Source organism: Aotus nancymaae, unplaced genomic scaffold, assembly GCF_030222135.1.
Source record: "Aotus nancymaae isolate 86718 unplaced genomic scaffold, 86718_ANA_hifiasm-v0.15.2.pri h1tg000028l, whole genome shotgun sequence".
Classification (NCBI taxonomy): domain Eukaryota; kingdom Metazoa; phylum Chordata; class Mammalia; order Primates; family Aotidae; genus Aotus; species Aotus nancymaae.
Genome location: NW_026988441.1, coordinates 10,037,808 through 10,053,305, shown reverse-complemented (window position 1 = coordinate 10,053,305; position 15,498 = coordinate 10,037,808). Strand labels below are relative to the sequence as shown.

At 55.8% G+C, this 15,498-nt stretch overlaps 1 protein-coding gene across 2 annotated transcripts in view; it reads left to right on the top strand.

Annotated features, from left to right (window-relative positions):
• Window positions 1-1,559: 1,559 nt before the first annotated feature.
• The window catches only part of NECTIN2 (nectin cell adhesion molecule 2), a 39,723-nt gene continuing 25,784 nt past the window's right edge, over window positions 1,560-15,498 (top strand). For both annotated transcript variants that reach the window (XM_064381177.1, XM_064381178.1), the window contains exon 1: window positions 1,560-1,894. In XM_064381177.1, the coding sequence (XP_064237247.1) occupies window positions 1,798-1,894 (97 nt within the window). In that variant the 5' untranslated portion in view covers window positions 1,560-1,797. The remainder of the gene's footprint in view (window positions 1,895-15,498) is intronic.

The following is a 15,498-nucleotide window of genomic DNA, read 5'->3' as shown; positions in this document are numbered from 1 at the left end:
AAGGAGGGAAGGACGCAGAGAACTGAGCAGGGACGGAGAGACTCGCACGCAGAGACAAGAGACGCCGCGAGGGAGACAAAGAGACAGAGAGAGGGAGACACAGAGACAGACAGAGAGAGACGCACAGGGACAGAGAAGCACAGAGGTAGAGACAGAGAGACAGACAGAGATAGAGAGACACAGAGATAGAGACAGAGACACAGAGATAGAGACAGAGAGACACACAGAGATAGACACAGAGACACAGAGATAGAGACAGAGAGACACAGAGACAGATACAAAGACACAGAGAGAGACACAGAGATAGAGAGAGACACAGAGATAGAGACAGAGACACAGAGATAGAGACAGAGACACAGCGACAGAGAAGCACAGAGATAGGGACAGAGACAGAGAGGCACAGAGACAGAGAGACAGATTGATTTAGAGAGACCCAGACAGAGACAGAGACAAAGAGGCACAGAGACAGAGACAGAAAGACACACAGAGACAGAGACAAAGAGGCACAGAGACAGAGACAGAAAGACACACGGAGACAGAGAAACAGAGACAGAGGCACAGAGATACAGAGACACACAGAGACAGTCACAGAGATAGAGACAGAGACACAGAGACAGAGTCAAATGATGGAAAGAGACATGGGGACCAAGTGACCCAGAAACCGTGACAGACAGGCTGGGCGCGTTGGCTCATGCCTGTAATCCCAGCACCTTGGGAGGCCGAGAAGGGAGGATCGCTTGAGGCCAGCCTCAGCAACATAGTGAGACCCACCCGCTGCCCCCTTGCTCCATCTCTTTTATTTAAAACAAGGAAGGAAGAAAGAAAAAAGAACAGTGACAGACAAAGGGAGACCAGAAAGAGAGCGATACCGAAGCATGAGGACCGAAAAGACCCAGAGAGGCAGAAATATCGGGACAGAAAGGGAGACCCAAAGAGGGTGAGAGAGACACAAAGCCACCTAAGAGAGACCGAGAAATCCAGAAAGAAACGAGTGCAGCGACACCTAGAGTCCGGGGCAGAGATTAGAAACGGACGAGGGCACCAGAGACGGGCTCAGGACCAGGGGCGCGACCCGAGGGGAGGTCGCACAACCGAGACGTGCTGGGGGCAGGACCGTGAGACCCCGCGTGCCTCAGGCAGGTGTGACTAAAGGACCCGGGCTCGCAGGAATGGGGAGGATTCGAACTGTGGGCGGGACTGAAGCCAAGGCAACTCCGGCGAGGGCGGGGGGCGGGGCTTCGTGGGGGCGGAGTCGGCTGGAAGCGTCGAAGGGGGCGTGGCAGGACCTGGGCGAGGCGGCCGGTAGACAGGGGGCGGGGCGCGGGACCTACTCGGGCCCGAGGGGGCGTGGCTAGACCCTTTCTGGGGCGTCACTTAACGCCTGGAGCCGACGGAGACAGAATTCTGGGGCAGGGGCGACCTCAGAATCCTGGGGAGGAGCGAGAATGGGATCCCGGGGAGGAAAAGGCGTGGAATCCGGGGGGCGGGGTCAGAACGCCAGGAGGGGGCGGGGCCGGAGCCGGGGTCGGCTCGGCTGGGGGGAGGAGCTGGTGGATCCTGTGACGTCAGCGAGTCCGAACCGCCCGAGCTGAGCGAGGGGCCCGGGGTGCCGAGCCGGGCGAGCCGGGCGGGGAAAGCCGGGCCGGGAGAGCAGAACAGGGAGGCCAAAGCGCGGCGGGAACCGGCCCGGAGCCGGAGCCGGAGCCCCACAGGCACCTGCTCGCCCGCCTGGCCGATCGGCCCGCACAGAGTGGCCCGCGGGCCCCCGGCCGGGCCCAGTCCCCTCCCGGGCCCTCCATGGCCCGGGCCGCAGCCCTTCTGCCGTCGAGATCGCCGCCGACGCCGCTGCTGTGGCCGCTGCTGCTGCTGCTGCTGCCGCTGCTCCGGGAAACCGGTGAGAGGAGCGGACGGACCCCTGTCCCAGCGCGGACCCCCTTCTCCCCCGCCTTCCGAGCTGGGGAAGCCGAGCACCTTCCCCGCCCACCCCCGGCTCCCCGAGCCCCCTCGCGCGCGCGCCGGCTTCCTGGCTGGCCCCACCGACTCCGATTTTCTTGCGGAGACTCTGACCCCTCCTCTCTGCATCCCTCTCACCGCCCCCCACCCTGGCCCGTCCTTCTTAATCCACCTGCCCATCCCACGCTGGCTTCTCTGTCCCCCACCCCTTTCTCGGATTCCCGCGCCGAAAGGGTTAAATCCTAGGAAGGCCTGGCGCCCCCTCCCCACCCCGCGCCGAGCAGTTCACCCCGATCTGGGTCTCCGTCTCCTATACCCCTCTCAGGAATGTGGGGAATGTTCCCCCCACCCCTCGCAGTAGGGTCGCGAGGAGGAGGCGAGACCACCCCCTTCCCCCATTTTTCCTTCTTCCCGGCGTGGGCGTCTGAGGCCCGGAGAGAACTGAGGACAAGGGGACCTGATTCGGGTCCCCCAGAGGGCGAAGGATTAGAGTTCTGGCGACTTAGGGAGAAGGGCCTGAGCTCGGAGTTCCAACCCGGAACCTCAGGAAGTTGAGGGCTCTGACTCCGTGAACTCCAGAAAAACTAGGGGCCGGGAGCTCTGCCTCCTGGGTCCCTGGTAGGATGGAGGCTAGAAGCTACGTCTAACTGGGATCTAGGTAAAAGTGGGGGCGGGAGAGGATCTAACTTGTAGGTTCTGGATTTAATTGTGTGCAAGGGGTTCCGTCTTCTGGGTTCCAGGCAGAACCGCGGGAGCAGGAGGCTCGATCTTGTGGGCTTCAGGTTTAATTGTGGGCAGAGGAACGTCTTCTCAGATCCAGATAGAAAGTGGGAGCAGGTGGCCCCGTCTCTTGGTCTCTTGGGCTCCAGATATAATCAAGGGTGGGAGGCTCTGTCTTGAGACTGTCCCGGATAGAACGGGAGGCCGAGTCCAGAGGCTGGGAGCCCCCTCCCTTTCCCTGTGAACGGTCGGTGGCGGCGAAGACGTCCCCGGGGAAGTTTTTCTGGTTTCACTCTCCCCAGCCCGGGAGGGGCGGGGCGGGGCGGGCGCTCCTGGCTCCCGGTTTCGGACTCCCGGGTTTCGGGGACCTTATCTATCCTCTGGTCGCGCCTTTGTCCTCAGAGCAGCAGCAGAAGGTGGATGGGTGGAGCCGCCGCCTTAATCCGCCGTCCCTCCCGTTGCTCTGCCTTGGACCCCCTGACGTCCTTCCACGTACCCCACTTGGGGAGGAGAGCGGCCCCCTTGGGGAGGGAGGGGCTGGAAGGGAACCCTTGATAGAGGCACTGGCCCCGCCCCTTGCAGGTGGATTCCCAGGGACAAACTCTGGAATGCTGGAGTTTCCCGAGGGTTTGCACAGAAAAGAGCTCGGGGGGATCTTGGGGGAACCCTGGTCACCTCTCTGGCTTCATTTCCCCCAGGATGGCTCTCAGTGGCCTTCCAGCTTTGACCCAGAGTGGGGACTCCCCTTCCATCCCCTGCCTCTCCTTTCAGGCAGAAATAGGGAGATGAGATGAGAACTGGCACCTCTGGGTGAATTCTCCGAACCCACCAGACCCTGAGCCTGCTGTTGGCTTGGTGCGTGATCTCTCAGAAGGCTCCAGCTTGCCCTGGGAAACGGGTTCTGTTTCTGTTTCCGTCTTGCAGATGAGGAATCAGGCTCCGCAAAGGCAAAGCTGCGGTTCTCAAGGTCTCACTGCAGCTCCCCGGAAAGCTGGGCTCCAGCTCTTCAGAGCCCCCCACTGGGTGGGCTCCAGGAAATGCTTTCTGAGTTTCCATTTCCTCCCTCCTAAAAAAAAAGCTGAAATAATCCTTTCCCTGCAGACCATCCAGAAGGCTCCGAGGTCCCCCTGATTCCCTGTGAAAGCTCTTAGCACCTGGGGAACGAGCTGTTGGCCCTTTCCTGAACCCCCCATCCTTCACCTCTGCTGTCGGCTGGCTGGCTGGCACGTGCTTTCTCTCTCTCTCTCTCTCTCTCTCTCTCTGCGTGTCTGTGTGTGTGTGTGTGTGTGTGTGTGTGTCTCTCTCTGTCTCTCTCTCTGTGTGTGTCTCTGTGTGCGTGTATGTCTCTCTCTCTCTGTGTGTCTCTGTGTGTGTGTCTCTCTCTCTCCCCCATCCCTATTTCCTTCCTTCCCTCACTTTCTTTCCCCCTCTTTATCTCTCTTCATTCTTGCCCTCTCTCTCTCTCCAACTCTCTTCTTGCTCTTTCTCTCTTTCCCTCTCCCCATCTCTCTCCCTCCTCTCCATCCTTCTCTGTGTACCTGTCTAGCTCCACTGCCTCCCCAGCTTGGCTTCCTCAGGGAATGTCAGCGCACCACCTGGGCCCCCAGCTGGGCCACCTCCCCTCCCCATTTCTCCCCATCTTTCTTCCCTGCCCGTCCATGTGTCCATGTCCGCCAGGCAGCCCCATGTAGTGGAGGAGGAGGGCAGCAAAGGGACTGCTGCCTGGCTGTCTCCTCTCATTAGGGAAGGGGGACTGGGCAGAGGAGAAGTGGGAGGGGGAGGTATAGAGAGGCTGGAGCTACCAAGATGGGGACAGAGGCCAACAGAGGGAAGCGGTCAGCAACAGATAGAGGAATGGGGTCAGAGGCACATGGACCCAGAGGATGGAGGGGAGTGAAATGCCAGCACAGTGTGGGGGCAGTGAAATGCCAGCACGGGGATGAGGCCGAAAGACACTGGAATGGGACGGAGGAGGGTGGGGGAAGGGAGCTAGACAGAGATACCAGATGAAGGCAGGGGCAGCCAAAAGCAAGGGGTTTGGTGACAGGCAGGGAGCCCCAAAGACCCCAGCTGTGGGAGAGAGGAGATGCTGAGACCCATGGAGGTCAGGGTACAGGGGACCTCCAGGCCAGCGACATGTGGGGGCCACAGGGAGTGATGAACAGAGGAGGGACAGGGAGCCGGGCACGTGGGCCAGCTCCCCCGCCCCTGCCTGGGATGCTGTTACATTTTTAATGTCCCAGCAATGCTGACAAATGGAGCAGGTGGGGGAGGAGAAGAGGGGACCCAGCAAGATGGGCCAGGCTATGAGAGGCTGTGGCAGAGGTCTGGGGAGACAGGGCACTGGAGACCCAGGAGGCAGGGAAACCTCACGGTCAGAGACAGAAACAGACACCCTTAGAGACGCACACCAGAGGCTTGGGAGATGAGAGCCCCAGGAATCGAGGCAGAAAGCCAGGTTCCAGAGATTGGGAGACCCAGACGGAGAGGGACCGGAGATGTCAGACATACAGAGGAAAGAGAGTGACTAACGGGGACAGGGTACCTTCTCGGGCTAATGAAAATGTTCTATAATGGCTCGGGTGATGGATGGCCAACTCTGAATATACTAAAAGCCACTGAAGTATATGTACACTTTAAATGGGTAGATTGTACAGTGTGGGACTTGTGTCTCAGTAAAGCCATCATGGAGAGAGAGAGAGAGAGAATAAGAGAGGCACAGAGCAGAGACCAGAGACTCTAGGAGACACAGATGAGAATGCCAGAGGCCAGGCACAGTGGCTCATTCATACCGGTAATCCCAGCACTTTGGGAGGCTGACACAGGAGAATCACTTGAACCCAGTTCAGGACAGCAGTAAGCCCTGATTGCGCTACTGCACTCCAGCCTGGGCCCCAGAGCGAGACCCTGTCTCAAAAGAGCAAACAGTAACAGAGACCCCAAGAGAGCCTGGCAATTGGAGACACAGAGAGGCAGGGACCCTAATAACTAGACACAGAGACAGAGAGAGAAGAGATCCTGGAAGACAGAGATAAGACACTAAGAGACAGCAGAAGATCATTAAAAGACTTTCTTCTCTCTTTTTTGTTTTTTTGAAGATGGCGTTTCACCATGTTGGCCAGGCTGGTCTTGAACTCCTGACCTCAGGTGATCCTCCCGCCTCAGCCTTCCAAAGTGCTGAGATTACAGGCATGAGCCACCGCGCCCAGCTCTCTCTCTGGTTTTTTTTTTTTTTTTTTTTTTTTTTTTGAGATGGAGTCTCACTCTGTCGCCCAGGCTAGAGTGCAGTGGCGCTACCTTGGCTCACTGACTGCCTCTGCCTCCCGGGTTTGAGCACAGTGGCTCACGCCTGTAATTCCAGCACTCTGGGAGGCTCAGGCAGGGGGATCACTTGAGCTCAGGAGTTCGAGACCAACCTGGGCAACATGGCGTAACCCTGTCTCTGCAAAAAATTTAAAAATTAGCCAAATGTGGTGCTGTGTGCCTATAGTCCCAGCTACTTGGAAGGATGAAGTGGGAGGATCGCATGAGCCAGGGAGGTTGAGGCTGCATTGAGCTGAGATCGCACCCCAGTACTCCAGCCTGGGCAACAAAGCAAGATGCTATCTCTAAAAACTGAACAAAACACATGGATTAGAGGAGGTCGGGGGCAGGTGCAGAAATCCAGACACAGACAGACTGCCCTACATCCTGGCTGTTGCTGTCCCTGCTCACCCCCCAAACCAGCTCCCAGATTTCCACTGTGGGGGTGGGCACTGTGATTAATGCAATTAATTAACTAACAAGGTGGCTCAGGCAGCAGCTGAGGCCAGTACTCAAAGCCTCTGGCCTTCAAGGGCAAGCCTGAGTCCCGCCACACCTCATCATGGGAGGGTGGGTTGCTGTGTTTTATAGATATGCGGGGCGGTAGGGGGACGCCAAGCCCTGGGGAGCCAGCCAGGCAGGAGTCCAGGAACCCAGCCCCTCCTCCCTCAGACCCAGGAGCCCAGGTTTCAGCCCCTCCTCCCTCAGACCCAGGAGCCCAGGTTTCAGCCCCTCCTCCCTCAGACCCAGGAGTCCAGGCCCCCAGCCCCTCCACCCTCAGACCCAGGAGCCCAGGTTTCAGCCCCTCCTCCCTCAGACCCAGGAGTCCAGGCCCCCAGCCCCTCCTCCTTCAGACTCAGGAGTTCAAGCCCCCAGACCCTCCTCCCTCAGATCCAGGAGTCCAGGCCCCCAGCCCCTCCACCCTCAGACTCAGGAGTTCAAGCCCCCAGACCCTCCTCCCTCAGATCCAGGAGTCCAGGCCCCCAGCCCCTCCACCCTCAGACTCAGGAGTTCAAGCCCCCAGACCCTCGTCCCTCAGACCCAGGAGTCCAGGCCCCCAGCCCCTCCACCCTCAGACCCAGGAGCCCAGGTTTCAGCCCCTCCTCCCTCAGACCCAGGAGTCCAGGCCCCCAGCCCCTCCTCCTTCAGACTCAGGAGTTCAAGCCCCCAGACCCTCCTCCCTCAGACCCAGGAGTCCAGGCCCCCAGCCCCTCCTCCTTCAGACTCAGGAGTTCAAGCCCCCAGACCCTCCTCCCTCAGATCCAGGAGTCCAGGCCCCCAGCCCCTCCACCCTCAGACTCAGGAGTTCAAGCCCCCAGACCCTCCTCCCTCAGACCCAGGAGTTCAAGCCCCCAGACCCTCCTCCCTCAGACCCAGGAGTCCAGGCCCCCAGCCCCTCCACCCTCAGACCCAGGAGTTCAAGCCCCCAGACCCTCCTCCCTCAGACCCAGGAGTCCAGGCCCCCAGCCTCTCCTCCAGGGTTCCATAAGTCACTCTGCACCCTCCTCGCTGCCTTGGCCTCCCAGCCCCGGATCTCAGGTCTCCAGCTGTGCGTCTCTGTCCCTGTACTTCTCCCATGGGCTCACGCCGTGCCCTGGGCAGCCTCCACTCTGTCCCCACAGGAAGCCTGCAGGTGCAGTCCACAGGGAGAGGAAGTGTGTCTGAGGACTCTGCTGACACCTCAGGAAGCTGTCGCCAGTCTGGCTTGCCCAGTGACACTGAGGGAGGCTGCTGTTTCTGTGGCCACAGTCCCCCGGCTGTGGTGCTGGCCATGTCCTGGCCAAGTTCACGGCACAGCCCTTGCCTAGTAGTGTGCTGGATGGTGGGGCCACTCCAGGCCGGACATCCTCCTGGCTGTATCTCCCCTGCCTCCCTCTGACATGCAGAGCGTCTGGGCGGCGGCCCTCATCTCTGTCCCCCTTCCCTCCGCAGCCTGTCGGCCTCCATGTCCCAACCATCCCACCTTCTCCCTGTCACCCCCCCCTGCTGGTCCTGCTCTCCCATTCCAAGTTCTGAGTGTGTTTCCAATCCAGCCCTCCTCCATCCCACAGCGCCTATCCTGATCCTGGTGCCTCTTCCCCCAGGCCCCCGCCCCACTTCATCCTGAGAGTTTTTATTTTTTTGAGACAAGAGTCTCACTCTGTCGCCCAAGCTGGCAACAGTGTCTCACTCTCTCACTCTGTTGGCCAAGCTGGTACAGTGGTGTGATCTTGGCTCACTACAACCTCCACCTCCCGGGTTCAAGCGATTCTCCTGCCTCAGCCTCTCAAGTAGCTGGGACTACAAGTAGGTGCCACCATGCCTGGCTAATTTTTCTATTTTTAGTAGAGATGGGCTTTCACCATGTTGCCCAGGCTGGTCTCCTGAGCTCAGGTGATCCACCCACCTCAGCCTCCCAAAGTGCTGGGATTACAGGCATGAGCCACCACACCCGGCCTGTGAGGGCTTTTTCTGAAGCACACACCTAACTGGGTTCCTCCCTCCTGCTCATAACGCTCCATGGCTCCCCAGTGCCCTCAGGGAAGAGCCCAGCCCCTAACTCAGCATCAGCCTGTGTGACCTAGTACACGAGTTTAACACAATTGGTGGGCCTGGCCCTGTTCTAGGCTCTGGTGACCCAGCCATGAACGAGCTGGGCGGATGTTCTAGCTGGGGAGATGAGGGTTATAGGTCCTGTGTGGAAAAGCTGAGCGGAGTCAAGGGAGTCCTTGTTAATATCCACAGAAGGGTGGTCAGAGAATGCCTCCTTCCACAAAGACCTAAGGGAGGTGGGGGAGGGAGCCATGGGGACGTGGCAGAGAAGAGGGGTCCAGGATGTGAGAACAGCGAGTGCAAGGATCTTGCGGCGGGACGTGCGTGGTGGCAGCTGGAGGAGCAGTGGGGAGGCCAGTGCGGCTGGAACAGAGGGAGCCGAGGGAATGGGTGGGAGAGGAGGTCAGGGAGAGGACCGACGGGGAACATGCCAGGCGCTGTATGAAGACTTGACGGCTGGGCAGGTGAGGTGGCTGTAATCCCAGCCAGGCTGTAATCACCTGTAATCACAGCACTTTGGGAGGCTGAGACGGGAGGATCCCTTGAGGTCAGGAGATCCAGACCAGCCTGGCCAGCATGATGAAACCCCATCTCTACTAAAAAAAAAGAAAATATGGGGCTGAGCGTGGTGGCTCATGCCTGTGATCCCAGCACTTTGGGAGGCCGAGGCGAGTGGATCACGAGGTCAGGAGTTCAAGACCTGCCTGACCAACATGGTGAAACCCCATCTCTACTAAAGATACAAAACAAAAATTAGCCAGGTGTGGTGGCACAAGCCTGTAATCCCAGTTTCTCAGGAGGCTGAGGCAGGAGAATCGCTTGAACCCTGGAGGCGGAGGTTACAGCGAGCCAAGATTTCGCCGTTGCACTCCAGCCTGGGCAACAAGAGCAAAACTCCAACTCAAAAAAAAAAAAAAAAAAAAAAAAAAATGCCGGGCACGGTGGCTCACGCCTATAATCCCAGCACTTTGGGAGGCTGAGGCGGGTGGATCACGAGGTCAAGAGATCGAGACCATCCTGGTCAACGTGGTGAAACCCCGTCTCTACTAAAAATACAAAAATTAGGTGGGCACAGTGGCACGTGCCTGTGATCCCAGCTACTCGGGAGGCTGAGGCAGGAGAATTGCTTGAACCCAGGAGGCGGAGGTTGCGGTGAGCCGAGATCGCGCCATTGCACTCCAGCCTGGGTAACAAGAGCGAAACTCCGCCTCAAAAAAAAAAAAAAAAGCCAAGTGTGGTGACCCCGGGGGCCTGTAATCCCAGCTACTCAGGAGGCTGAGGTGGGAGTCCAGGCGGCAGAGCAAGACTCCGATTCAAAAAAAAAAAAAAACCCAGAAAAGCCTTGAGCTTGTTTCCTGAGGGCTCTGTGCAGAGGAGGGTGTGTTCCGCCGCAGTTTCTAGTGGGATCCCTCTGGCCGTGCGTGGAACAGACCACAAGGACGATTGCAGTGCTCCAGGCAGGAAGTGGTGTGGATTAGACCAGGGAGGAGTCAGATGTGTTCTAACTAGATACATTTCAGAGGAGGTGACGGGGTTGCTTGTGGGGTGAGAGAAAGAGGTTAAAATGCCTTAAAAATGGACTGTAGGCCGGGCTCGGTGGCTCACGCCTGTAATCCAAGCACTTTGGGAGGCCAAGGCGAGAGGATCACTTGAGTCCAGGAGTTTGAGAACAGCCTAGGCAACACGCAGCAAGACCCCCTCTCTACCAAAAACAAAAATCGTTTTAATTAGTCAAGTATAGTGATGCCCGCCTGTAGACCCAGCTACTCAGAAGGGTGAGGTCGGAGGATCGCTTGAGTCCAGGAGGTTGAGGCTGCAGTGAGCTGGGATCGCACCACTGCTCCCCAGCCTGAGCAATGGAGTGAGATCATATCTCAAAAATAAAAAAGGACTGTTAACCCCACAGGGCCTGAACTATCCTGTTCATTCATTTGGAATTAGAAACTCAGAATGGGAAACTTACAGCAATAGGATTTTTTTTTTTTTTTTTTTTTTTTGAGACGGAGTCTTACTCTGTCACCCAGGCTGGAGTGCAGTGCCACAATCTCAGCTCACTGCAACCTCCGTCTCCTGGGTTCAAGTGATTCTCCTGACTCAGCCTCCCAAGTAGCTGGGATTACAGACATGCACCACCACACCCAGCTAATTTTTGTAGTTTTATTAGAGACAGGGTTTCACCATGTCGGCCAGGCTGGTCTCGAACTCCTGGCCTCAAGTGATCCGCCCACCTTGGACTCCCAGACTTCTGGGATTAGGCGTGAGCCACTGCCTCCCACCTAAAGTCAGGTTTTTTTAATCCTCCAAAGTCAGTAGTGGTCAGATGCCATCATCCTAAATGGAGAATTGGGGGGATCTTCCCTTAGAAGGGAGATCCGGGCCCCTCAGAGCCACAGGACTGCTCCTTAGGTCAAGAACTGAGTCTGGCCAAGCAAAATGGCTCATGACTGAATTTCCAACACGTTGGAAGGCTAAGGTAGGTGGATCACTTGAGATCAGGAGTTCAAGACCAGCCTGGCTGACATGGCGAAACTCCATCTCTACTAAAAATACAAAAATTAGCTGGATGTGGTGGCACATGCCTGTAATCCCAGCTACTCGGGAGGCTGAGACAGGAGAATCGCTTGAGCTGGGGAGGTGGAGGCTGTAGTGAGCCGAGATCGCACCACTGCGCTCCAGCCTGGGCCACAGAGTGAGACTCCATCTCAAAAACAAACAAAAAGAATTCTAAGTTTCAGAGACTTGGAGAAGGGCTCCAGGGACCTGGGACTCGGCTTTTCAGGTCTCCTCCTCCAGGAAGCCTTTTGTTCGTTGTCCCTCCCTCCTTCAGATGGGTCAGGCCTCTGCTCCGGGTTCCTCCCCCCACCCCTCCTCCGTCTTCCAGGCATTCTTGGTGATAATTATTTGTGCAATATTTGTACCCCCTGAAATCCGGATGTCAACCCTGGAGGACGAGCACCTGATTTGTCCTGTCGATTCTGGGTCATCCGCACTCGGCAACATTCATTCACTTGGCAGTGCTTATTGAGCACCTACCATGTGCCAGGCCCTGTTGGAGGACTGTCGGGAAATAAGACAGACAAACCTCGGGGCTGGAGAGGGCGGACCCTCTAGCACCCAGGACCTGTTTGTTGAGTAACTATTTGTTTTTTGGATTTGACCTATAAGATGTGAAAGAATGAAATGAAAGATTCTTCCAGGTTCTGTCTTTTCCTGATCCCTCCCTCTCTCCCTACTACCAAATCCCTTCCATTTTAAAATTTGTAATCCTTGCAGGGCACAGAGGCTCACATCTGTAATCCCAGCACTTTGGGAGGCTGAGGCGGGTGGATCACCTGAGGTCGGGAGTTCGAGGCCAAGACAGTGAAACCCCATCTCTACTCAGAATACAAAAATTAGCCAGGTGTGGTGGCACACGCCTGTAATCCCAGGTACTTGGGAGGTTGAGGCAGGAGAATTGCTTGCTTGAACCCAGGAGGCAGAGGTTGCATTGAGCCAAGATGGTGCCACTGCACTCTGGCCTGGTCTCAGAAAAATAAAAGCCTACGTCTCAACCTCTTGTTCTTTTGCCACCTTTTTGTGTCATTTTGCTATCTGATCTCATCTGTTCCCTCAGCTCACCATTTCCCCTCAGGCCTCATTGGGTGAAGTTAAGTCATTCTCCAATTGAAGAACCCTCAATGGTTCCCACTTGCCACAAAAAGGAAACTTTTTTCCCCCTTATTGTTATTATTATTTTTTAAATAAAGACGGGGTTTCACCATGTTGGTCAGGCTGGTCTTGAACTCCCGACCTCAGGTGATCCACCGTGGCCTCCAAAGTGCCTGAATTACAGGCATGAGCCACCACACCCCGCCGCAAAAAGGAAACTTAACTTCCTTAGCCCCAGCCTACTTCGCTCTCCCTGCAGTTCACAGAGGCTTGAATGGCTTTCCTTGACCCTCACTGAGGGACCTCACTGAGTTGCCGAGCTAGGAAGGGCCCAGAGCCCTTGACCACCCTTATCCCAACCTCAGTGCCTTTGGGGGCAAGGCGGGTGGTAAGTGCCAGCACCTGGGGGATCTGGAGGAGCCGGCAGGGAGTGCCCTGCGGGAGGGGGGTATCCTTCCTCAGCCCCACCCAGCCGTTGTCCCCAGGAGCCATATATCCGGACTTCTGTCTGGAGCTTTAGACTACAATCCCCAGCCCTTCTGTGTGGGCTGCTACTTTCCATGTGAAGTAACAGTCCAGGGGCCAAGGCAAACATGCACCACAGCCAGATCTGGCCTGCAGCCCGCGCTGACCCCTGCTGCTTAACTGGGCCATGCCCCGGGAAGATGGCCATGAGCAAGTCCCTCAGTGGAACTGTCACAAGGAGGGACCCTGCAGGGCGGCCGAAACATCCCCATTTTACAGATGGAGGAAGCTGGGCTTGGAAACAAGGTCACCAGCTGGAAAGGGTGTCAGCCTTGAGTAACGAGATTCAGAAAATATGCTTATGTATAGAATTTATTATGTATAGATTCAAAATATGATTAAAGCTTGAGGATGGCCACCCGGGAGTGTGGATTCAAGTTGCCCCGAAAAAACCCTTTGAGTAGCTGTGATTACAAGTGGACTTTTTTTTTTTTTTTTTTGAGACAGGGTCTCACTCTGTTGCTCATGATCACACAACACGCCTGGCCGAGACCTCATCTCAAAAAAAAAAACAAAAAGGCGGGCATGGTGGTTCACGCCTGTAATCCTAGCATTTTGGGAGGCCGAGGCAAGTGGATCACCTGAGGTTGCGAGTTCCAGACCAACCTGACCAACGTGGAGAAACCCCGTCTCTACTAAAAATGCAAAATTAGCCAGGTGTGGTGGCGCACGCCTGTAATCCCACCTACTCGGGAGGCTGAGGCAGGAGAATCACTTGAAACCTGGAGGCGGAGGTTGTGGTGAGCCAAGATCGCACCATTGCACTCCAGCCTGGGCAACAAGAGTGAAACTCCAGCTCAAAAAAGAAAAAAGATGAGGTCTCACTCTATTGCCCAGGCTAGTCTCAAACTCCTGGTCTCAAGTGATTCTCTGCCCACCTCGGCCTCCCAAAGTGCTGGGATTACCACACCCAGCCTACAAGTGAATTTTTAAGGAACAAAGAAGAGACAGTTCCTAAATTGTTACCAAGAATTTACATTAAAATAGCAAGGTCTGGATCTGAAAAAATAATAATAATAATAACGAAAGGTATCAATTGGTTATGCACTGTTTATTGTATCACAGATTCCAGGAACAAGAAGATAATGGGAAGGGCAGCTGGGCAGGAACCAGTGCCCTAGGCTTGGGTGGAGGAGGTGTGTGACCGAAGTCTCTCTGGGCCTGATATGTTTCCATAGCTCAGACTGATCTGAGCTAATTTTCTTTTCTTAAGGGGGGTGGGGGTGGCTCCTCTGGACAGAAAAAGCCTCATTTGTCCCCCAAGTGACACACTTGAGTTTGAATTGTGGGACTTGTGTGGAGATGACGTATTTATGTGACACTTCATTCTTGGTGGGTGGCTTTTAATTTTTTTTTTTTTAATTTGGGTTGTCACCAATAATTTTTTTTTTTTTTTAAGATAGGCAGTATCTCATTCTATCCTCGAGGCTGGAGTACAGTGACGAGGTCTCTGGGTTCAAGCGATTCCCCTGCCTCAGCCTCCCGAGTAGCTCGGATTACAGGGTCTCTGCACCACGCCCAGTAATTTTTGTATTTTTAGTAGAGGTGGGGTTTCACCATGTTGGCCAGGCTGGTCTCAAACTCCTGACCTCAGGTAATCTGCCCGCCTCAGCCTCTCAAAGTGCTGGGATAATAGGCCTGAGCTACCGCACCTAGGCTTTTTTTTTTTTTTTTTGAGACAGAGTCTCACTCTGTCACCCAGGCTGGAGCGCAGTGGCGTCATCTCAGCTCACTGCAACCTCCATCTCCAGGGTTCAAGTGATTCTCCCACCTTAGCCTCCCAAGTAGCTAGGATTATAGGTGCCCGCCACCATGCCCAGCTAATTTTTGTATTTTTAGTAAAGATGGGGTTTCGCCATGCTGGCCAGGCTTGTCTCAAACTCCTGGCCTCAAGTGAGCCTCCCGCCTTGGATCCCAAAGTGCTGGGATTACAGGTGTGAGCCACAGCATCTGGCCTTATTTTATTTTTAATTTCTGTTCTTGTGTTGCTGTAATCCACTGATGACTTCTTACCCAAAGACCCAGGGACCCCTCATTAGGGTTACTGATTAGGGTGGTATTCCCTGGGTTCCCATGTGTGTGAGGCCAGGGGTGCACCGCCTCCATGGCCCATCGCCATCAGACAAAGCTGGGCAGTGGCTCAGGCCTTCAAGAGGAGGCCTGTGCCCTGGGCCTTTCCTGGCCTGGAGGCTGAGTGCCAAGGCCACCTGCAATTATACTGAGCTCCCTGTTTACTTAGCAAGCACTGACCTCTCATTTCCTGAGGCCCTATGCTGCGTGTTCCACAGATATTCTTTAATCCTTATAACAGCCCTTTGGACATAGGCACTGTTATTAACCTCATTTTACAGCTGGGGAAACTGAGGTACACAGGTTCAGTGACGTGCACAAGATCGATGAACCAGGATTCAAACCCGTGAAGTCTGGGCCACTCTGTCACCATACTGTACCGCCGTGCAGCCGTTCTTGCTCTTGTTTATATTAAAAATGAGAAAACACGGGCCGGGCGAGGTGGCTCATGCCTGTAATCCCAGCACTTTGGGAGGCCGAGGCAGGTGGATCACCTGAGGTCAGGAGCTCCAGACCAGCCTGACTGACATGGTGCAACCCCGTCTCTACTAAAAATACAAAAATTAGCTGGGTGTGGTGGTGGGTGCCTGTAATCCCAGCTACTCGGGAGGCTGAAGCAGGAGAATCTCTTGAACCTGGGGGGCAGAGGTTGCAATGACCCTAATGAGGGGTCCCCGGTGGAAGGCACAGAGAGGTTAAGTGACGTGCACAAGATCGTACCGCTGCACTCCAGTTTGGGCAACAGAG